The sequence below is a fragment of the Podarcis cretensis genome (genome assembly GCF_951804945.1).
Source record: "Podarcis cretensis genome assembly, chromosome: 4".
Classification (NCBI taxonomy): domain Eukaryota; kingdom Metazoa; phylum Chordata; class Lepidosauria; order Squamata; family Lacertidae; genus Podarcis; species Podarcis cretensis.
In genome coordinates, this window is record NC_137173.1 from 29,847,877 (window position 1) to 29,865,949 (window position 18,073).

Here is an 18,073-nt window from a genome sequence, read left to right on the forward strand (position 1 = left end):
CGCCGGCGCCGCTCAGGGAAAGGCGCGCATGCGCTCGCCTGCAGAGGCGCGGTTTGTTGACGGGGGCGTTTCAAGAGGGATCCTCGCCTCTTAATTGTTGCCAAAGCGGTGGCAGCAGCAGCTGTTTGCTTGTGCTGGGGTTTTAAAAGGAGCTCGTCGGAGCCCTTCAGGTGCCTAGTTTGAGAAAGGAGGCTTTAGAGTTCACTGCAGCTCTGGCCATCCTGCTGCTGCCCTCCAGGGGTTGTTAAAAAGACAAAGTGAGAGGTGGCAGCGAATCATAGCTGTCAACTTTCCCTCTTTTTAAAGGGAAATTCCCTTATTCCGAATAGGATTCCTCGCAAGAAAAGGGAAAAGTTGACAGCTATGCAGCAAATTAATCTTCGGAACTCACTCCCCCAGGAGGTAGCGATGGCGAGCAACTTGGGGGGCTTTAAAAGGCTGGTTGGCCAGATTCAGAGGCAGCTATCAGTGGCTACTAGGCATCATGGCTATGCCCTGCCTACATGCAAAATCAACTAGGGGTATTTTAAGATTGATAGCTTGCAATCATTTTGAGGCAGTGCATTTTAGAAACGGCTGGAATGCAGCCTCCAGCTTGCTTTATTGCAGGTGTTTTCTACAAGTTCCTGGCACCCCAGTGTGTTAGCAGTGGCATTATTCTTAGCTGATCTAGGATGCTTCCCCAGTGCTACCACATTAGTTACTGTTTACAACAGTAAGGCAAACCCCACAACCACCATCACCAAAGATTCATGGTATAAACAGCTAAGGCTTTCCAAGTACAGTAGGAAGTTACACACGAAGAACATAAGAGGAGCCCTGCTGGATCAAGTCAGTTAATTATTCTCCTCCATGAATCTGTCTAGTCCTTGACTTACTTAAGTCCTCCAAGTTGGTTGCTATCACTGCTTCCTGTGGAAGCGCCATAGTTCATGTGCTGTGTGAATAGTATATTGGAACTGAAGCAATGCAACCACTCCAAAACCTTTGCAGGTGGAAACAGTATTAAAAGCTGCATCACATGTGACCACCCTCTCTAGGCATCATGAACACAAGTCAACAGGAATGTACCATAAAAAGATTTCTGGAAGGACATTCTAGGCTACTCCAGGGAATGTAGCACACTCTACCCACATAAGCAACTTTTACTGAGATGGTAAAAAATCAGGAGGGGCAACTTCCCCTATCTTCTGCCTATGTAGAAGGGAAAAAATGCAAATGTTGGATTGTGACAGACGTGTGTAAATGAAATGCAATTCTTCCTAGTCCACCTATACAAAATGCAATAACTGTCTACTGTTTCTCAATCAATTCTCCCTGCAACTTTCATTCAAATAAAAAATGCACTTAACCAAAACATGCATGTTAAAGTTTATTTATAGTTTTCAATCCATACAACATTTCAAGTAGTTAGCTTCTTAACCAGTGGATGTGTCCCTCCAAAGTGCCATCATTTCTCTGTTGCAGACTACAGCACTACAATTTTTAATATCTGCAAAACTTCACATAAATTGAAGTCAAAAATCTGAAGCAAGCATAGTAAGGGACTCACAATTCCCACATTAATAGCAGATGAATCCCTAGGTAATGATGGGGAATGAAGCTGAATATCTTAAAATGAAATGCATTGCATTCCATCACAAGGCAGCAATAATCATTTCTGAATACAGGCTTTTCAATAAGACAAGTTACAGTGCAGCAATTCTATATAACAAATACAGAGGGTAACCATTAAAGCTTTTACAGAGCCCAACCCAACCTTTTCTTTAGCGATCTAAGAGCAAACATTATTCCCACACACTGGCTGGATAACACAAAGTATAATGAATCCAAGTCCTTGCTACTGGAGTAGGCAAAAAAATGCCATGTATTTCAGTGAAACCTAGAATTACACCAAAGTTTGGTTGACTCTGATACCCTAATTCAGGAAATAGCAGTATTCCAGTCTTTGGTATGTCTTAAGAGTTTGGATTTTCCTAGTTTTTAGGAGGAGTTACTCAAGCCTAGTCAGTTTAATTAAAGCTAAAAAGAGTGCATACTATTTGATCAGACAAGTTCAGCTTCAGCCACTATTCAAATCATTAGCTTTCTGAAAATATTTTGTCTAGAAATAGTTACAAAAATAGTCCCTCTATACATGAAGCTAGAATCTATTTTCCACATTTATTTGAAAAAAGGCATTTAAGCCCTCCTCGTGGAAGTTTAATGCAAATTCATTTCCATCATCTAGCTCTAACAATACTGGAGTTAGAGATTCCAAAAACTCATTTTAAAAGACTTCCCAGGTATGATATATTTAAGTCCAGCAATCTTAGGAGTTAGAAATACAACACTTGTTAATCAGTTCAACTCTTTTTAAATAAATTATGTAATAAATTAAGGCTTTGGGTAATTTAGTCACACAGTGTCTTCAATATCCATCTTCTTTTTTCTCGTTCTTTTCTATGATTTTATATTCATCCAACACAGCATGGCCTGTCTCCTTTGCAGTTTTCTTCACTATTGCTTTGATTCCAATGTTGTCGATATTGAAAGCTGCCACACCAACATTGATAGCAGAACTCACTGCGTTGTCAGTAGCATGGCCCGCATCATCCCCGTACCTTAATGCAAATAAGGAGCATGTCAATAGAGTTTCCTCATTTGTACACGAATGCTACGATTGTTGTTTAATCTTTGTGTGCATGCCCTCATTCCCAAGTAGCTGCTTAAATTTAATTTGGAAAACCTGAAATCAGCATACTTCCCAAAGCACAGAAGAAGATTAGCGAAAACAATCTTAATGTTTTAGGGCTGCTAGTCTGTCCCAGTTTTTGTCTCTTGCTTCAGTTTTTACTTGGCCTTCAACGCAAATTCCAAAGTTGTGCTTATACTTGGTAGATAGATAAAGCTTTCGACTCCCCAGAATTACCACATAAAACAATTTTTTTTGCTGAAGCTGCTAACTAAACCATGTTATACCATGTGCTCTGTGACAAAGAGAAATTTAAAAGCTCCAAGTTCAATAGGTTATCCCTGCAATAGTTAAAGTACTGCTGTTAAAATGTTAAGAATTTTTAAAATAAGTTAATACATTTTATTGTAAAAAAAAGTCTGAAAAATCTACATTTTTGCCCTGAAAAAAATTAAGAATCTCTCAACCCAACCAGAAATTACAAAACAGTTGAGAGTGGCCCCGTACACCGCTCAAAGTTCACTTCAAGTTCTTAGTATATGCGTAAATGATGACTGCCCAAAGCTATTTCCCTTGTTATTTAGTTACTCAATTTCCACAATTATATGAGGATAACCTTTCCCTCTGGGTTGAGAAGAACTAAGCAGGTATTTCAACCCCATTCCAGTGATGTTTGAGGGAAAGCATTTTATCAGCTGGGATTGATGATGAAGGAATCCTGCCGAGCTTAAGTCAAATTTTATTCACATGTCACTCTGGGATAAACTATGCAAAGGGGACTTCTGATACATATGAAAAAATGCAAACAATTCTAAAAAAAAGGTAACCAAACAGGGCAATAATACAGCCTACTACTTAAAACGCTAAAATCCTACATGTTAATTAGCTGCAAAAGAGTAACAATACTGTACACAAAAATGCTGAAGCTATCCTTTGCTAATCTACTAGAGTGGCCAACTAAATTTTAAAGCCAAAATACTGAAGTCTCCCTTTGAAACATTGATTGCTGTTAGCATAATCAATACACAGTAGTAATCTGCCTATTTCAGAACACACATTAAAACTGAACGGAAAAGAATCTCTAATACTATATTTCTTACAATGTGACAGCATAGCAGCCTTGGAATTATTTGCCGAACACAACAAATCTGATAAAATTAATTGGACAGCAAAAGATTTTCATTTTTGTTAGTTTCCCCATGACATTAACCATAAACACCCATATTAGAAGAAAGCAAAACTGACTCAAGCTGTGCCCAAAGGAACAAGAGTATTCACACCATCTCAAAACTATGCAGAACCAAGAGGGGGCAGGAGTTTACATGATAAAAAATTTTATTGAATGCAGGTGGATATAAAAAGTGCCAAGAACTTAAAATATTTTGCGGCAATGCAGATCTACATTTGGAGCTTGTTTCTCATATTCTAGTGCAGCTATTTATTGTTAGTGAACAATTAACATTGCAATATTTCTGGACCCTTTTAAATGCCCAGAGGGTTGGGTTCTTCCAGGTTGAAGATCATTTTGCTAGGTATGCATTATGGTGACCTAAAATTGCCAATCTTCTTCACACGAGTGTACACACACTTAAAAAAAATAAGCTGCCTATTATGAGAAACACAATAAAAATGATAATATATATGAGGTGCATTTGCCATGCTAATGAAAATACTACTAGGGTTCACTGCACACATTTTAAAGTACCGGTAAACCACAATCCCCTTGTATGCAACAGATTTTTGATGTGGTCTTTTGTCTTGGAAGAAAAAGTCCACTTATTTCATTAGGATGTGTTTTCTATTATACTCTTACATAAACAGTAGATGGGGTGAATACTTGAATCATTAGTTAGTTGGAGATAACTGCAAGTTACTTATTGCTTTTCACTCTTAGTGGCAACTGAAGACTCATCTCCTTTTCCACTACTTTTAAATCTAAAATAAGAACAAAAGATTAACACAAACAGTAGTGTACAAACAGAACATGGTTCTTCAAACTTGCCAAGGAGAAATATTTCATGGAGATATACCATTATTTTGGCAGAAAGCAATGTAGTACAGACTAGGTGAGCTTCCAACCAAGAGAATTACAGAGTAAGTACCAAGTAAATCCTTGCATCCTTATAGGTAAAATAAAGCAGAAATTATTTTCAGAAATCTAATTGGCAGCCTGACATTTCCCTACTGCATTTTGCTCCAATGTTGACTGCAAACATTTTTATTTTTTTGCTGAACTAATGGGCTAGTACATATGTTTCATTTTTCTTTAGCCCAGAAAAAAGACTCAAACTTCAGAAAGCAACCCAAAATTAGACTCTATGCAGTTACAGATAATTACATAAAATTGGGCAAAACTTTTTTAAAAAAGCTCAGATTTTCATTTTTTGAAATATGGCAACCCTAATTTATATAGACAGAGGCTTCCCTTTACAATTTCAGCACCACTCATATTCCAAGAACTGCAGTACATTCAACTGAGTATTCAGATGGAATCAGACTGGCAATAATCCCTCTCTGCATTAGGTAAAGCCTAAAAAGAACTGAAAATCCAATTTAGGGGTGCAGCTGCCCCTTAACTAGAAGTGACCTGCACTTGCTTGACCTTTACACAGCAGCAGCAAGTATGTGTTGAGGATGGGATCTGCAGGGAAAGAAAGTGAAGGTGGCTCCTTCACTTATACTGTGCACTCCTCCTTGTTTGCTCCTCCCTGCCTATGTAACTGGTAAAGTTTCACTTTTAGATACATGCAACTGTGATCATTGTGCCTAGTTTGGTTCCAACAATAGCAAAGCATTTTTACTTTTTTAGCAAGTTTTGTTTGACGCATGTAGTGTAGGCTGCCTTGTATTCATGCACCACCAAAATTTATTGCAGAGTAAACATTAACTTACTTGTACTTGACAGTCTGAACCGTCTCTTTAGACACATTTTTAGCAATACACTTTGCAGCGCTTTCCAAACCGTGCCATATTGTTGAAAACCCTGCAAGGAGAGTTAGCGTATTGGAACTGGAAGGTAGCAAACAAACGACGTTCAGTAAAAACTTGCACCACACATTGTGGAAGCGTTATTTTCATGCTACCTTGAACACCACTTGCTGCAACAACCAGAGCACCATCGAAAGTAGATTTTCCATCTTTGTCTTTCTTAAGGGATTCTGGAACCAGTTTGCTTCCATGCTTCTTGACATGGGGGGCTAACTCTCTTCCCACAGAACTTGCTATAGAGCACACACCTTCCACTAAAACAGAAAGCATTAAGATAATTTATAGGTTACAGAATGTTCTGGTCAGATAGATTAAGCCACTGAATTCAATGAATTATTGAGGATCATGAAGCCAATTTTATGTTAGTGGCTCCTTTTCCCACAACAATTATATTTGGAGGAAACTGCAGATGCAAATAGTGCATCTGCTGGTAGTGGCACCCGCCCTGTGGAACGCCCTCCCACCAGATGTCGAAGAGAAGAACAACTACCAGAAGACATATGAAGGCAGCCCTGTTTAGGGAAGCTTTTAATGTTTAACAGACCACTGTATTTTAATACTTTGTTGGAAGCCACCCAGGGTGGCTGGGGAGATCCAGACAGATGGGCAGGGTATAAATAAATTATTTATTATTATTATTATTATTATTATTATTATTATTATTATTATTTCTACTACTGTCTATATTGACTCTTAATGAAGCTGGGGCAATGAAGACTTCTGAAGGGTGATTAATTTAAAGAATTTGTATACCACCCTTCATCCAATACGATTCCAAGACCGTGAACATATAAATATGTTGATATAAATAATGAACCATTCCAAAATGTAAAAAAACCCCATATCAACAACATGAGTTAATAACTAAAAACATACACCGAGCTAAGGCAATTTTTTTTTTTAAAAAAGAGCCTAAACCTGATGAAGTCCGTTTCTCTCCCAAAGAGAACGTAATAAAAAAGGAAATAAACATTATTCCCTGTCCATTTTTTTAAAAAAAAGACTGAAGAAACAAAGCATTATCAATTCCTGTCACTACTTTTTCAAGGAAACTGGTTGCTCACATCTCACCTAAGAACTGGCTGACTTTCACAGCTCCTCCTGTAGCCTGCTTGGCTACATGCAGCCCTTTAGCTACGGTTGGGTTGACTTCCATTGGCTTTTCCTCTGGCTGAATGTGCTCTCTTAGTTTGGAAGCTCCCTTGTGGATTGCTTTCCCGGTATATTCTGCTCCTTTGACCAGGCCCCAGCTGACCCAGGATGCTCCTTTAAGGAAACAAGAACAGATTGACGGATGCAGCAACATTATCATGTTATAGGACAGCATTTCCTACCCACTTAAGTTCAGGCTAGTAAGCTGAAAGAATATAGCCTGAGCTCACACACTGCTGAGTCTCCCATATCCTCTTAATTAGCTACAATTCCATCTTCAGCAATGGTGAAAATAGGAAAGCTGGCCACATGACCCAGAAGCTGTACGCCGGCTCCCACGGCCAGTAAAGCAAGATGAGCGCCGCAACCCCAGAGTCGTCCGCGACTGGACCTAACGGTCAGGGGTCCCTTTACCTTTTTACCTTTACCATATCAGACCAATTGCGCTGGGTGCCTCATATTTTTGAATGTGTGCTCTTTCTTTCTCTCCATAAGAAGCTTCATGCATGTGGCGAAAAAGAGGGGTGGGTTTACGCCAAGCAGGTCAACATGGCAGAGAATTAAATAAAATATTCCCCCTCCCAACCAGTAGTCTAACGTCGTGCAGTCTAGAATTCTACCACTTTGAGCTGCATCAGATGTAAACAGGATTTAAGTTAGATTTCGAGTCAGCCCCCAGTTTATTCATCCACCAGCATAATTCAGATGAAAATCCCCAAACATGCACTAAACTGGCAAAACAAAGAACAAGTTGTTGCTTTTAGCAACCGCTACATAATTACTGAATAACTCTAGCTCCTGGAGATTGGACAAACTATAACATCTTCTAGAGCTTGTCTCAAGAGCTTTATTTTGAGTTGCCATTTGGTTTTTGGGAATCTACCTGGCAGGGAATTAACTTACTATTTATCTTTAAGAGAATTTAGTATTTTTATCAAGAGGCAAAGTTTAAACAATTGCATGTAATTAATATGCTGAAAAAGTCACATTAATAATAATAAAATAATAATAATACATTCTTTTACTCTCTACTTCTGAGCCATGTATACCTGCAGCTAATGAAAACTTGAAAGTAACACAGACATAGTAACAGGATGTAATTAAAGGACTGTACCCTTTCAAGTAGTAAAATATTTCTATCAACAAGATGGAGCTTTTGGACTGCAGAACTTGACCGCAGGTCAATCCATGTAATTGATATAATGTGTGGTAGAACCATTTAGTTTTCTGCTACCTGAGTGCTGAATAAAACTAATATATCAGGAAACACAGACAACAAAACTATTTCTTATAGAATATATTCTCATGCAAAGTTATAATATGGAAGTGGCTGAAATTAATAGTTTATCTTATGATTTCAGACTGGAAGACAATTTCACTATACTGCCAGAATGAAGAGAAACCTTAGCCCAATTCAGGTGAGACAGGTGGGTTGGAAGCTGTGACAGTTGCACCCACACAGCGCCTGCCCCTACAATCCTTGCACGCACCAGCTCCACTTCCAACCTCTGCATGCTGAGTGTGGAAAACAGAGCAGATTTGCATGGGGACACTGGGGTTGGAGCCAACACTGTCTTTCAGATGTTGTTGGGCTGCAACACCTACCCTTGAACATGCTGACCAGCTTGTGGGAGTCCAACAACATTTAATGGCACACTGTTGGTTAGTACAGCTTTAAGCCCAAACACCAGAACAGGGTTTATACCAAGGATCAATCTAGAGAATCAATCCTAAGGGTACCTGTTAAGATTCCATGGGCCATTTTCTCACTCCAGTCAGGTAACTCTCTTTCCCTCTCTTCAGACGCTGGCTCAATACGTACAGTCTCGGCCAGGTTAATCGCATCACTAGAAGCTTCTGCAGGCTGCAAGATCGAAGCACATATATATATACACAGCAAGATCAAAAGCTAAGATAAAGCAATTAAATGTAATACTGGCCACCGTGATATTCAACAAAGAAATGCACACTGTGACCCTAAAGCTTCCATCTTCTCGCAGATAATTATAGGTTTTACAACAACAACCAAAATGCATCAGTTTCTTTATTCATCGGCAAGAAAATGGCATTTCTGGTCACATAATTCCCGCCTATTTTACATGCACAGGAACATTACTGTTGCTCCTGCCTTATTGGCATTTGGAGATCAGACCAACATGTACCTCTTTGGAGAGATAATTAGGGTTTCTTCACCCCTGATTCTTTTCACTTCAGTTAATATAATTAGCATGGTTTTGTATTTTAGTTAATGCTCTATTCGCCTTTGAGAACATTTTGCACAACAGACAGGCAGGGTATGCATATGTTCATATTTATTTGATCAGGAAGGAAAGTTGCCCAAGTCTACCACTCCCTTTCATTTTAAGGGGAAACACAGTTCTCCTTATTCTGTATTGTTATGTGTCTTTACATTGCTTCTCTTTGTTCAGGACGGCAAGACTGAAAGAATGAAGCTTTTTGGGAGCTGGGCTGGATTTACTCCTCCTCCTCCCCATACAGATTTACAAACAACGAAAGTGCATTCATTCCGTTTTTTCTTGGTTTTACACATTGTTACTGCCAAAACAAGACAAAGTTGAGCATGTGATGGGTCCTTTCTTAGAGAAGACGCCAAGCTAAACGGCAAAATATCTGGGATTCGGAACCAAATACCACCCCATGAATTAAAAGATTGCAACAACAAAGATGGAAACAACTACATTAAACGTAACTTGTTTTCACATTAGATTATTATGAAGGATTATTCTGTGTGATCAAATGAAGGTATTATCACAGGCATGTTACCGTCATAGCTCCAGACTTTCTATATCACTTTGGAATTAGTAAGGTTCAATTATCCGCACAGAAATTTCACAGAAGCAAGTAACACAAGGATCTTGCATTAGAATGCAAAACTGACATGGATTTTGCATTTTCTGTGTAGCATCTTTTATGCATTTATGAAACAATATGACATTGTAAAATCAGTCCCCAAGTATAAGCAGGATGGCTACTACTGCATTAGAGTGAACCAAGGCAATCCTGAGACATCCGCTCCAGGTTCTAGCTTAACATCCTATTTCGTCTGCATAGCCTAACATACACTCTTGAGAGTTAAAATAGCCTACACTCATGTTAACAGCAGGAACCAAATATAAGCGACTGGTGTGTATTTCTGATTGATCCCCTCTAAGCTACTAAAGTGAGTCACAGGCCAAAGCTCAATCCGTTTTGTTAAGTCATGCCATTATGTACAGTTGCTATGAATATACTCCGAGTTCTTAAGAAGTTCTGCATTAGGTTAGCTAGAGTTCACAAAGCCAGCCGTAATATTGTTCCCATTTTCCCATCTATTCCTAAACATTACATTACATTATGTTGAACTGGGTGGTACTGTACTTTAAAATTTGAGCCATTCGAACATTCTTGACAGTGTTAAAGATTGTGACATTGTGGGTTATGATATCTTTTATTTTTTAAAAAAGGGAATAAATAAGTTAAATAACCATAGCTGTTCTAGAACTCCCTCATGGTTCTTGCAGATATTAATTCCTCAACAATTAAAAACTCGTAAAAATGTCATGTCCAGGTTTATAAGCACTTAAAAGCAGTTTACTGCTTTGGCCACTGTGGGAAACGAGATTTAACAAATGACTGTATTTTCTTTGAAGCTATTAGCATGAGGAGGGAGCACAGAGATCAACAGAGATAGGTAGCCTTTTGTCAGCCTCTGTAAAATATGGGGTATCCTTTGGAGATGGGGAAGTGGAGAAGAGGTTGTGTCCCACCACAGCACAAAGGCCAGAGCCAGTTAAGCCCAACTTCTGTCACACACTTATTCCAGAAATCGGCAAAAGAATTAATTAGCCTTCAGTTCACACCTGCTCTCCCTGAAATAATGGAAGTTTTCTCCAGCCTTGGGTCCATTTCTCATAGCCTGTGTCCTTCATCTATTCTGGTTCATCCCTGGTAGCTTCTGATACCTCAACCGTATTCTATTACTTGAGAACTACAACAGTACCCATTGGGCCTTGCGGGTGGAGGGGTTCTCCACTAAAGAATTTTGTGCTTCTGTAAACCTCAGGGACCCTCCACCCTGCAGATACTCTCATGTGTGGGGGGGTGGGCCTTGTTCCAGCTGCATAAGGACTGGCACTTGAAGAACCAAGATTGCTTCTAGTATACATGATTAATATCTTCAACATTTTCATTATTTGTTCTCTCTCCAAGAGCCACTGTTGGCGGCAGATACATTTTTCAATAAATACCACAAAACAAAGTAATTTCCATTTCTTAAAGTTTAAAATGTGTTGGCTTAGTAAAAAGTTTGCCACCACCTCTGAAGTTTACCTTGGCTCTGAGATCAGATCTTTGTTTAAACAGATCCTCAAAAAGCTCTTTGTAAGATCTTGAGCGTTGGGACGGTAACCCTAGTCCCTCATGGGATCCTGGAACCTGTGATACCATATCAAGGACATTAATAGATTCACAAGTTCAAAGGCTCAACAAGGAATCTGTCAGGTACTGTTGTACACCATCAGACAATAATATCACACAGTGGAAAGAATTATCCTTCTCATGAACCACATGCAGGTGAATTCATGCATTAGTAAACATCCCCACAGGTGAATAAGTAATTGCAAGATCAGGTTGTTCGTCACCATATGGCCAGTTCTCCAAGAGATTAGGAAGTATTTTAACATGTCAAGACAAATGGCAAATGTTCTCACTTCTTCTGGTAATTAGTTTTAACCCCCATCATTCTACCCATAAACTGAGGTCCAGCACCGAGGGCCTTCTGGCGGTTCCCTCAGTGCGAGAAGCCAAGTTACAGGGAACCAAGCAGAGGGCCTTCTCAGCGGTGGCACCCGCCCTGTGGAACGCCCTCCCACCAGATGTCAAAGAGAACAACAACTACCAGACTTTTAGAAGACATCTGAAGGCAGCCCTGTTTAGGGAAGCTTTTAATGTTTGATGGGTTACTGTGTTTTAATATTTTTTGGAAGCCGCCCAGAGTGGATGGGAAAGTCCAGCCAGATGGGTGGGGTATAAATAATAAATTATTATTATTATTATTATTATTATTATTATTATTATTATTGCTAAAAATGTGCCGTTATAATTACAGGTATGCCTCCCTCTAACACCTGCTGTTTAGATTTCCCACCTTCTTAAAAAAGAGTTTGGATTTGATATCCCGCCTTTCACTCCCCTTCAGGAGTCTAAAAGCGGCTAACATTCTCCTTTCCCTGCCTCCCCCAAAACAAACACTCTGTGAGGTGAGTGAGGCTGAAAGACTTCAGAGAAGTGTGACTGGCCCAAGGTCACCCAGCAGCTGCATATGGAGGAGCGGAGACGCGAACCCGGTTCCCCAGATTATGAGACTACCGCTCTTAACCACTACACCACACTGGCTCTTAATACTGACCTTGTTTACTAGAGTGATAATCTCTCGGATAACCTTTCCCTGCACTTCACGAATGAACTGTGATCTACCAGATTCTTAATTATCTTAGAGGGACTTCCTATATATGTAGCATTTTAAGATTTTGCTTAGTCATTGTTGCACTCTGAGCAAGTGAACTGGATGTGATACTTCTGACACACTGCAAGCTGCAGTAATGCCTCTCTACGTCTGCTCAATTGATCCTGCAGGAAAATCATTATCAGCCTACTTGCCCTGCCCTTCACAGCACCACACGGTAAATTTATTTTCAGACGTTGCCCAGCCTCACCATAAAACATGCTCTACATTGCCAAAGGTAAATCCTTGCAGAGGCTATGCTGAAATTCATTTATAGTGCTCTATGAAGCGGACAGTTTAACAGCTCATCAGTGTCACCCGGTGATACTTGTGCATTGAAATTATTCTGGATGGTGGCATAACACTGTTTACCTGCACTCTGAGGTCAGACATCTGTTTCAGCAGATCTTCAAACAGTTCTCTGTCAGCAGCTGGAAGTTCTGAAGATAACACTACTCCCACATAGGATCCTGGCACCTGTGACATCAAGTCAGGGAACATGTAGACTCCTGTGCTACAGGAGAGGACAGGAGACTGGTTGCACATAAGAGGATACAGCCAGTCACAAACCTGGAAAAGAGAAGACCAAAATAACATTTTGCACAGAATACCGTGGATTCAAATGAACGATACATTAGCACTCATGTCATAGAACCGTTAGCACTCATTTCACAGCTTGTGAACAGCTGTGGCCAGCAACACAAACAAAATGTGAAAGTTACCTGAAGGAAAGCAGGGGGGCGATTCTGGGCCGCTGCAGCATCAGTGTCCAAGAGCTTCACAATGCGAAGGTATCCGGGATACGAGGGAGCACTCACTTGTCCATCAGGACTCACAAAGAATATCTGCACCCCGTGGGGAATGAGGATCAGTTCATCAGCATCTACCCCTAATGTCTGAACAGGAGGAGGCTGTGTGCATTTCGTGTAGAAATCATCTCCGACCGAGGAGAACTCCCCAGAGTCTGTTCCGTACGACACAGTGTAGTGCCCACCTGTGGCCTCAGGTGTATAAGCTGGGGGTTCCTCACTGGGCATTGCAGACGAAGGACTCATCACAGCAGCTTGCCCTTGGCTTGTACATCCAGCATTTCCACCTGCTGCAGCCAGGTGTGATGGAGTCATCAGTGAATTTGGTACAGGAGGCCTCTCTGGCTTTTCTTTGGCTGGAATTGTTGGGTATATCCTGGGCGCTTCCATAGGGGGACACGTGGCAATGGGTTTAGGCTGTACATTTTCATCTAGAATGCTTAAGCGTGCAGTAACGTTTTGTAGCGTCTCTCTCATTTTTTGCTGCATTTGCCTGGCAGACTCCCATCGGTCCCCAGTGCATTCATGACCTTGGGACGGGACGCTAGTTCCCCTGAGCAAGTGGTCAATACCCTGCCTGTAATAATTCCTTGCTTCTTCCTTCTGTGCAAGCTCATCTGCATTCAGGGCTTTATTAACAAACACAAATGCTTCCTTGTACTCTTCTTCAATCGTCTTCAAATTTGCACCCTCTTGCGCAGCTGAATCCCTTTCTTGATACATTACGGAAAACTGGATCACAGCAAGAGTAACTGGAGACAAAGCAGAAGAGAACACTTCCGTTAAAGAAAACCAGTAACAGCTTGAATTAAGGGATATATATAGTGATCCTAACTTCCCGTAAAACAGGCTGCTTTGCCTTAAAAAAGGGTTAGGGTGGTATTCAACTAAGTTTTACCTAACTTAGCCACGGTCATTAATTTCAGCAGGTCTACTTTGAACAAGACTATGGATACATAATCTTGATCTGCAAAGCACTTTTACAGCATTATATAGCTGCTGTGCTTCTATAGTTAACCTTTAATTTACACAAACAATTGAATTATTATAATTAGTACTATTATTTATTAACTTTATACAGCTCCCTTCTTCCAAAGATCTCAGGGCGGTTCACAAGATAAAGATACAGGATAAAAGCACAAAATAAATAATTAAAAACACCCCCCCACACACACACACTTAAAAGGCCATAGAATATTAATCAGCCAAAGGCCTGGTTGAAGAGGAACATTTTTGCCTGTCGCCTAAAGGAGTATAATGAAGGCATCAGCTGTACCCCCCTGGGGAGAGCATTCCACAAACAGGGAGCCACTGCAGAAAAGGCCGGTTCTCATGCTGCCACCCTCTGCACCTCTCGTGGAGGAAGCACACAATGAAGGGCCTCTGGTTACGGTCACAGAGTCCTGGTCATTTTATATGGGGTTCTAACAATCCCCCCCCCCGAGTCACTTAGCACACTAGTGTTAAGAGTAGCCTTTCAATGACTGAAAAGCTCTTGAAAGCTATTTATATTGCATGGTATTTCAGCATTTGTTTTGACAGGCTGATATGCTGCTGTAAAGCTCAAGTTTCCCACCATCTGCAAACTTACGACAAGTTTATATAACCAGTGAGATCAAGGGATAAAAGCTGAATACAGTGGTACCTCTGGTTACGAACTTAATTCGTTCTGGAGGTCCATTCTTAACCTGAAGTACCACTTTAGCTAATGGGGCCTCCCGCAGCCGCACCACGATTTCTGTTCTCATCCTGAGGTAAAGTTCTTAACCCGAGGTACTATTTCTGGGTTAGCAGAGTCTGTAACCTGAAGTGTTTATAACCCGAGGTACCACTGTACAGCTAACATCTCCATGTCTATGTTAGCCACCACCCACAGAGTGCTGCCGCCACCATCATTCTGCCCACAGTAAGTTTAAGAAATGGGGTCATGGGGAGATGGAGGGGCTGAGCCAGCCTGAGATGCATCAGATCCTGAGCTGTAACAGCTCCAGGGTGGTGTAAGTTAGAAAAAGCATTTCCGTCTCTCTCCCTCTGCCCCCCATACACCCCCCCCCCCCGCTCCTTTGGGACTGCTCTGCTAGTTATTAAAAAACTGTTTCACTAAAAACATGGGAAGCGACAAACTTTTTTAAAAAATTGTCATTCAGAATTGTTCAGGGGTAGGATGGTTTGGAAGTATGAAACATCCACCACAAATACAATTGTGAACTCGTGATGTTTCGGGAACAGTGCTCTTTTGATTTGCTCCAATTAGCAATAAGCATGCAACAGAGCTAGCTGCTAAACAGCAACCATCAGCAAGGCACATGAAAGAGGAAGGAACATGGTCATAGGCTTATGGTGGATTGTGGCCAGCTTTAGCCTTCGGAGCTTCAAAGTTTGGCCTCAACTTCACTTGTATAGACAACAGGCAGTTAATAAGCTGCCCCATAAACTGATCAAACTGCATAGTCCGAGAGAGCATGATACAGTTAGCTTGCTAATACTAAGTGGTCTGGATCTGGTCAGTAAGTGTCTGTTGCCAAACATTTTCAGGCCTCCGACCCCTTGGTTCCGTGAACTCATACCCAGTGCCCCCTACCCCTTAAAAACAATATTCATAATAGCTGTTTGCATAAACCACTAAGGAAGTTGGTAACACAATAAAATTCAAAACAGTAACAATTAAGTGCACATTTATTCAAAATCTAATTAAAACTATTAAAACATAATATTGATTAACTTGAGCCAGTGCCAACCTCTTTAGGGGGTACTGCCCATTTTGGGAACCACTAATCTATAATCCCATCTACTGTACAACACCTCGAGTTTCATGGGATGCACATGTGGAATGAACAAGTGCACAGTTTGTGAGAACTTCTGGATCCATTGCTGTCGCTTGAGGCTCAGGTGGCGTTGGTGGTGCAGAGTGCCTTACATCAGCTTTGGCTGGTGACTCAGCTGCACCCCTATTTGGACCAGGATACACTAACTTCTGTTGTCTACATTCTGTTAGCATCTAGGTTATATTACTACAATGAGCTGTACATGGGGGTGGTTTGGAAATTTCAGCTGGTGCAGAACTGAGCAGCCAGGTTGCTCACCGGGGCAAGACTGTTTGATAATAATGATAATAATGTGCTAAATAACAAATGCCCCCTTCAAAATATACTATTTATAGATGAAATGAGCAGTGACAAAGGTAGCCAAATATCTCACTATTTAGAAGACAAAAGCTAGAAGGTGCAAGGAAGCTTTTTCTAAAGCAAACATACACACAAACCCCAAACAAATGTGTCTGAAGCCCTGTGTGCCTTTCTGTGGGGGAAGAAAGTCCTGCTGAACTTGCTTCAGAGTAAACAAGCAGAACAAGGGCAGCCCTCCTTACAGCCCGACAGACTTAACTGGGAATTAAACCTCATTGAACCAAGTGGCCTTAATTCTGGGAAACAGCCGCGGCACCAGGCTGCAACGCGAATACAGGCACCAATGAGGCCAGCAGAAACCTCCTCCCAGAGTTAAGACGGTATGACTGATAGGAAGAAAGTCCACTAGGAAGTTACTACCAGCCAAGGAACCGGCTGCTACTTCCAAAGATCTCTCCTCTCTCTTACTCGCACACCTGGCAACAACCTCCTGAGACAGGGCCACGGCTCTCTGGCGGAGCCTCTACTTTGCAAGTGGAAGGTCCCCGGTTCCATCCCCGGCGCCTCCAGGTGCGATGGGGAGAGCCTCCTCCAGCCGTTGCCAGTTAGTGTAAGCAAAACTGACCTAGACGGACCGACTGCCTGGTTTTACTAACGCTCAGTGCCCAGATCCTTCCCCGCCGCCACAAAAAAACAAGGCCTCTGAGCATACGCAGAGTGCATTTTCAGCGGCAGAGCGGCAATGATCTGCTCCACGAGCGCAGGGAATCAAGGAGGGGGAGACGGAGGGCGGTTGGAAACAGGAGGCAAGGAAATGTTATCTGTTAAGGAATTGATCTCCCTAATTACAAGGAACTCCCCCCCCCCTTTCTCGTTCTGGCTTTCCCTTTCACTCACGGGAAGCGAGCAGCAGCGACCTCCCAGGCTCCAGCGAGACGCCCACCCGGCCACGCGCCGCAAACGACCCCTCTTGCCTATATCTGCTCCGCTCCAGCTGTTGCAACTTCGGCCCACGCAGCGTCACGTGACCCGCTGCCGTCAGCGGCTTGTTGTCCTTTGCCGCCTTCCCGCCCACTGAGAAGCTTCTGGGCTCCGTTGCAGACGTTTCGGCCGGCAGGGGGCGCTCTGCGGTGCGCGCGCTCGCACACAAAAAGTTCTGCTGAGTTCGCTGTTTGCTTTACAGTATTGTATATGCAATTGTGTTTGATGTAACAGCGATAGCGACGCCTGGCTTTTGTTTCGTTTCGTTTTTTACGCAATTATAGATTATTCTGAGGTTCCCAAACTTATTTGGCTTACTACCGCCCACTTTTCAGGGCGGAGGGATTACTCAGCGCCCCGCTATAAATCTACCTTCTTTAACCGAACAAACAGAAAGATGCAGTGACAAATTTGCGTTCTTTTATGTACTGTATCTATATTTCTACCTAAGTCCTACAACATAATAAAGAAAGATGTCCTGTGCCCGATTTACGTATAAGCTAATTAAGCTACAGCTTAGGACCCCCCTCTCTTGGGATTCCCCAAAAAATTTAAAGGGAAAAAAACTGGATGTACATTTCCAAAATATAAGATTAAAAAATAAAATAAAACCTACATACAGCAACAGTGTTTTGTATGTAAGTAATGGGCCCCGCCTGCCAGCCTGCTCCCTAAAATATCACTGGTTTGCTCATTTCTATATATAGGGTGCCTACATTCTGCATATGCAAATGGCTTTAGATACCTATTAGGTCCATAAATTACTATATTCAACACGAAAAACAGTGACAATTTGTTGTTGACAAAGGACAGCTGGACATATAAAGGGCCCCATTACCTT

General features: G+C 41.5%; 1 protein-coding gene across 3 annotated transcripts; it reads right to left on the reverse strand.

Moving 5' to 3' along the window:
- Positions 1–1,359: 1,359 nt before the first annotated feature.
- On the reverse strand, positions 1,360–17,303 carry SPART (spartin). 3 transcript variants are annotated; one of them, XM_079973791.1, is made up of 10 exons: positions 17,149–17,303; positions 13,040–13,878; positions 12,690–12,887; positions 11,144–11,248; positions 8,555–8,678; positions 6,734–6,928; positions 5,758–5,916; positions 5,567–5,657; positions 4,549–4,609; positions 2,401–2,603 (listed from the first exon to the last, which is right to left on the reverse strand). In XM_079973791.1, exons 2-9 carry the CDS (start codon positions 13,847–13,849, stop codon positions 4,549–4,551), a joined length of 1,743 nt encoding a protein of 580 aa, XP_079829917.1. In that variant the 5' UTR covers positions 13,850–13,878; positions 17,149–17,303; the 3' UTR covers positions 2,401–2,603. The 3 variants fall into 3 exon arrangements, with proteins under 3 accessions (XP_079829915.1, XP_079829916.1, XP_079829917.1); XM_079973789.1 differs by lacking the exon at positions 4,549–4,609 and having other exon boundaries at positions 1,360–2,603; positions 17,149–17,301; XM_079973790.1 differs by lacking the exons at positions 4,549–4,609; positions 11,144–11,248 and having other exon boundaries at positions 1,360–2,603; positions 17,149–17,297.
- Positions 17,304–18,073: the final 770 nt, after the last annotated feature.

Coding starts and splice junctions, on each gene's coding strand:
- SPART (XM_079973789.1), bottom strand. CDS start 13,849: ATGTATCAAGAAAGGGATTCAGCTGCGCAAGAGGGTGCAAATTTGAAG. Junction 8,679..11,143: donor GATCTGATCTCAGAGCCAAG/GTAAACTTCAGA, acceptor TCGATCTTGCAG/CCTGCAGAAGCTTCTAGTGA. Junction 2,604..5,566: donor GTTCAGACTGTCAAGTACAA/GTAAGTTAATGT, acceptor ATTTGCATTAAG/GTACGGGGATGATGCGGGCC.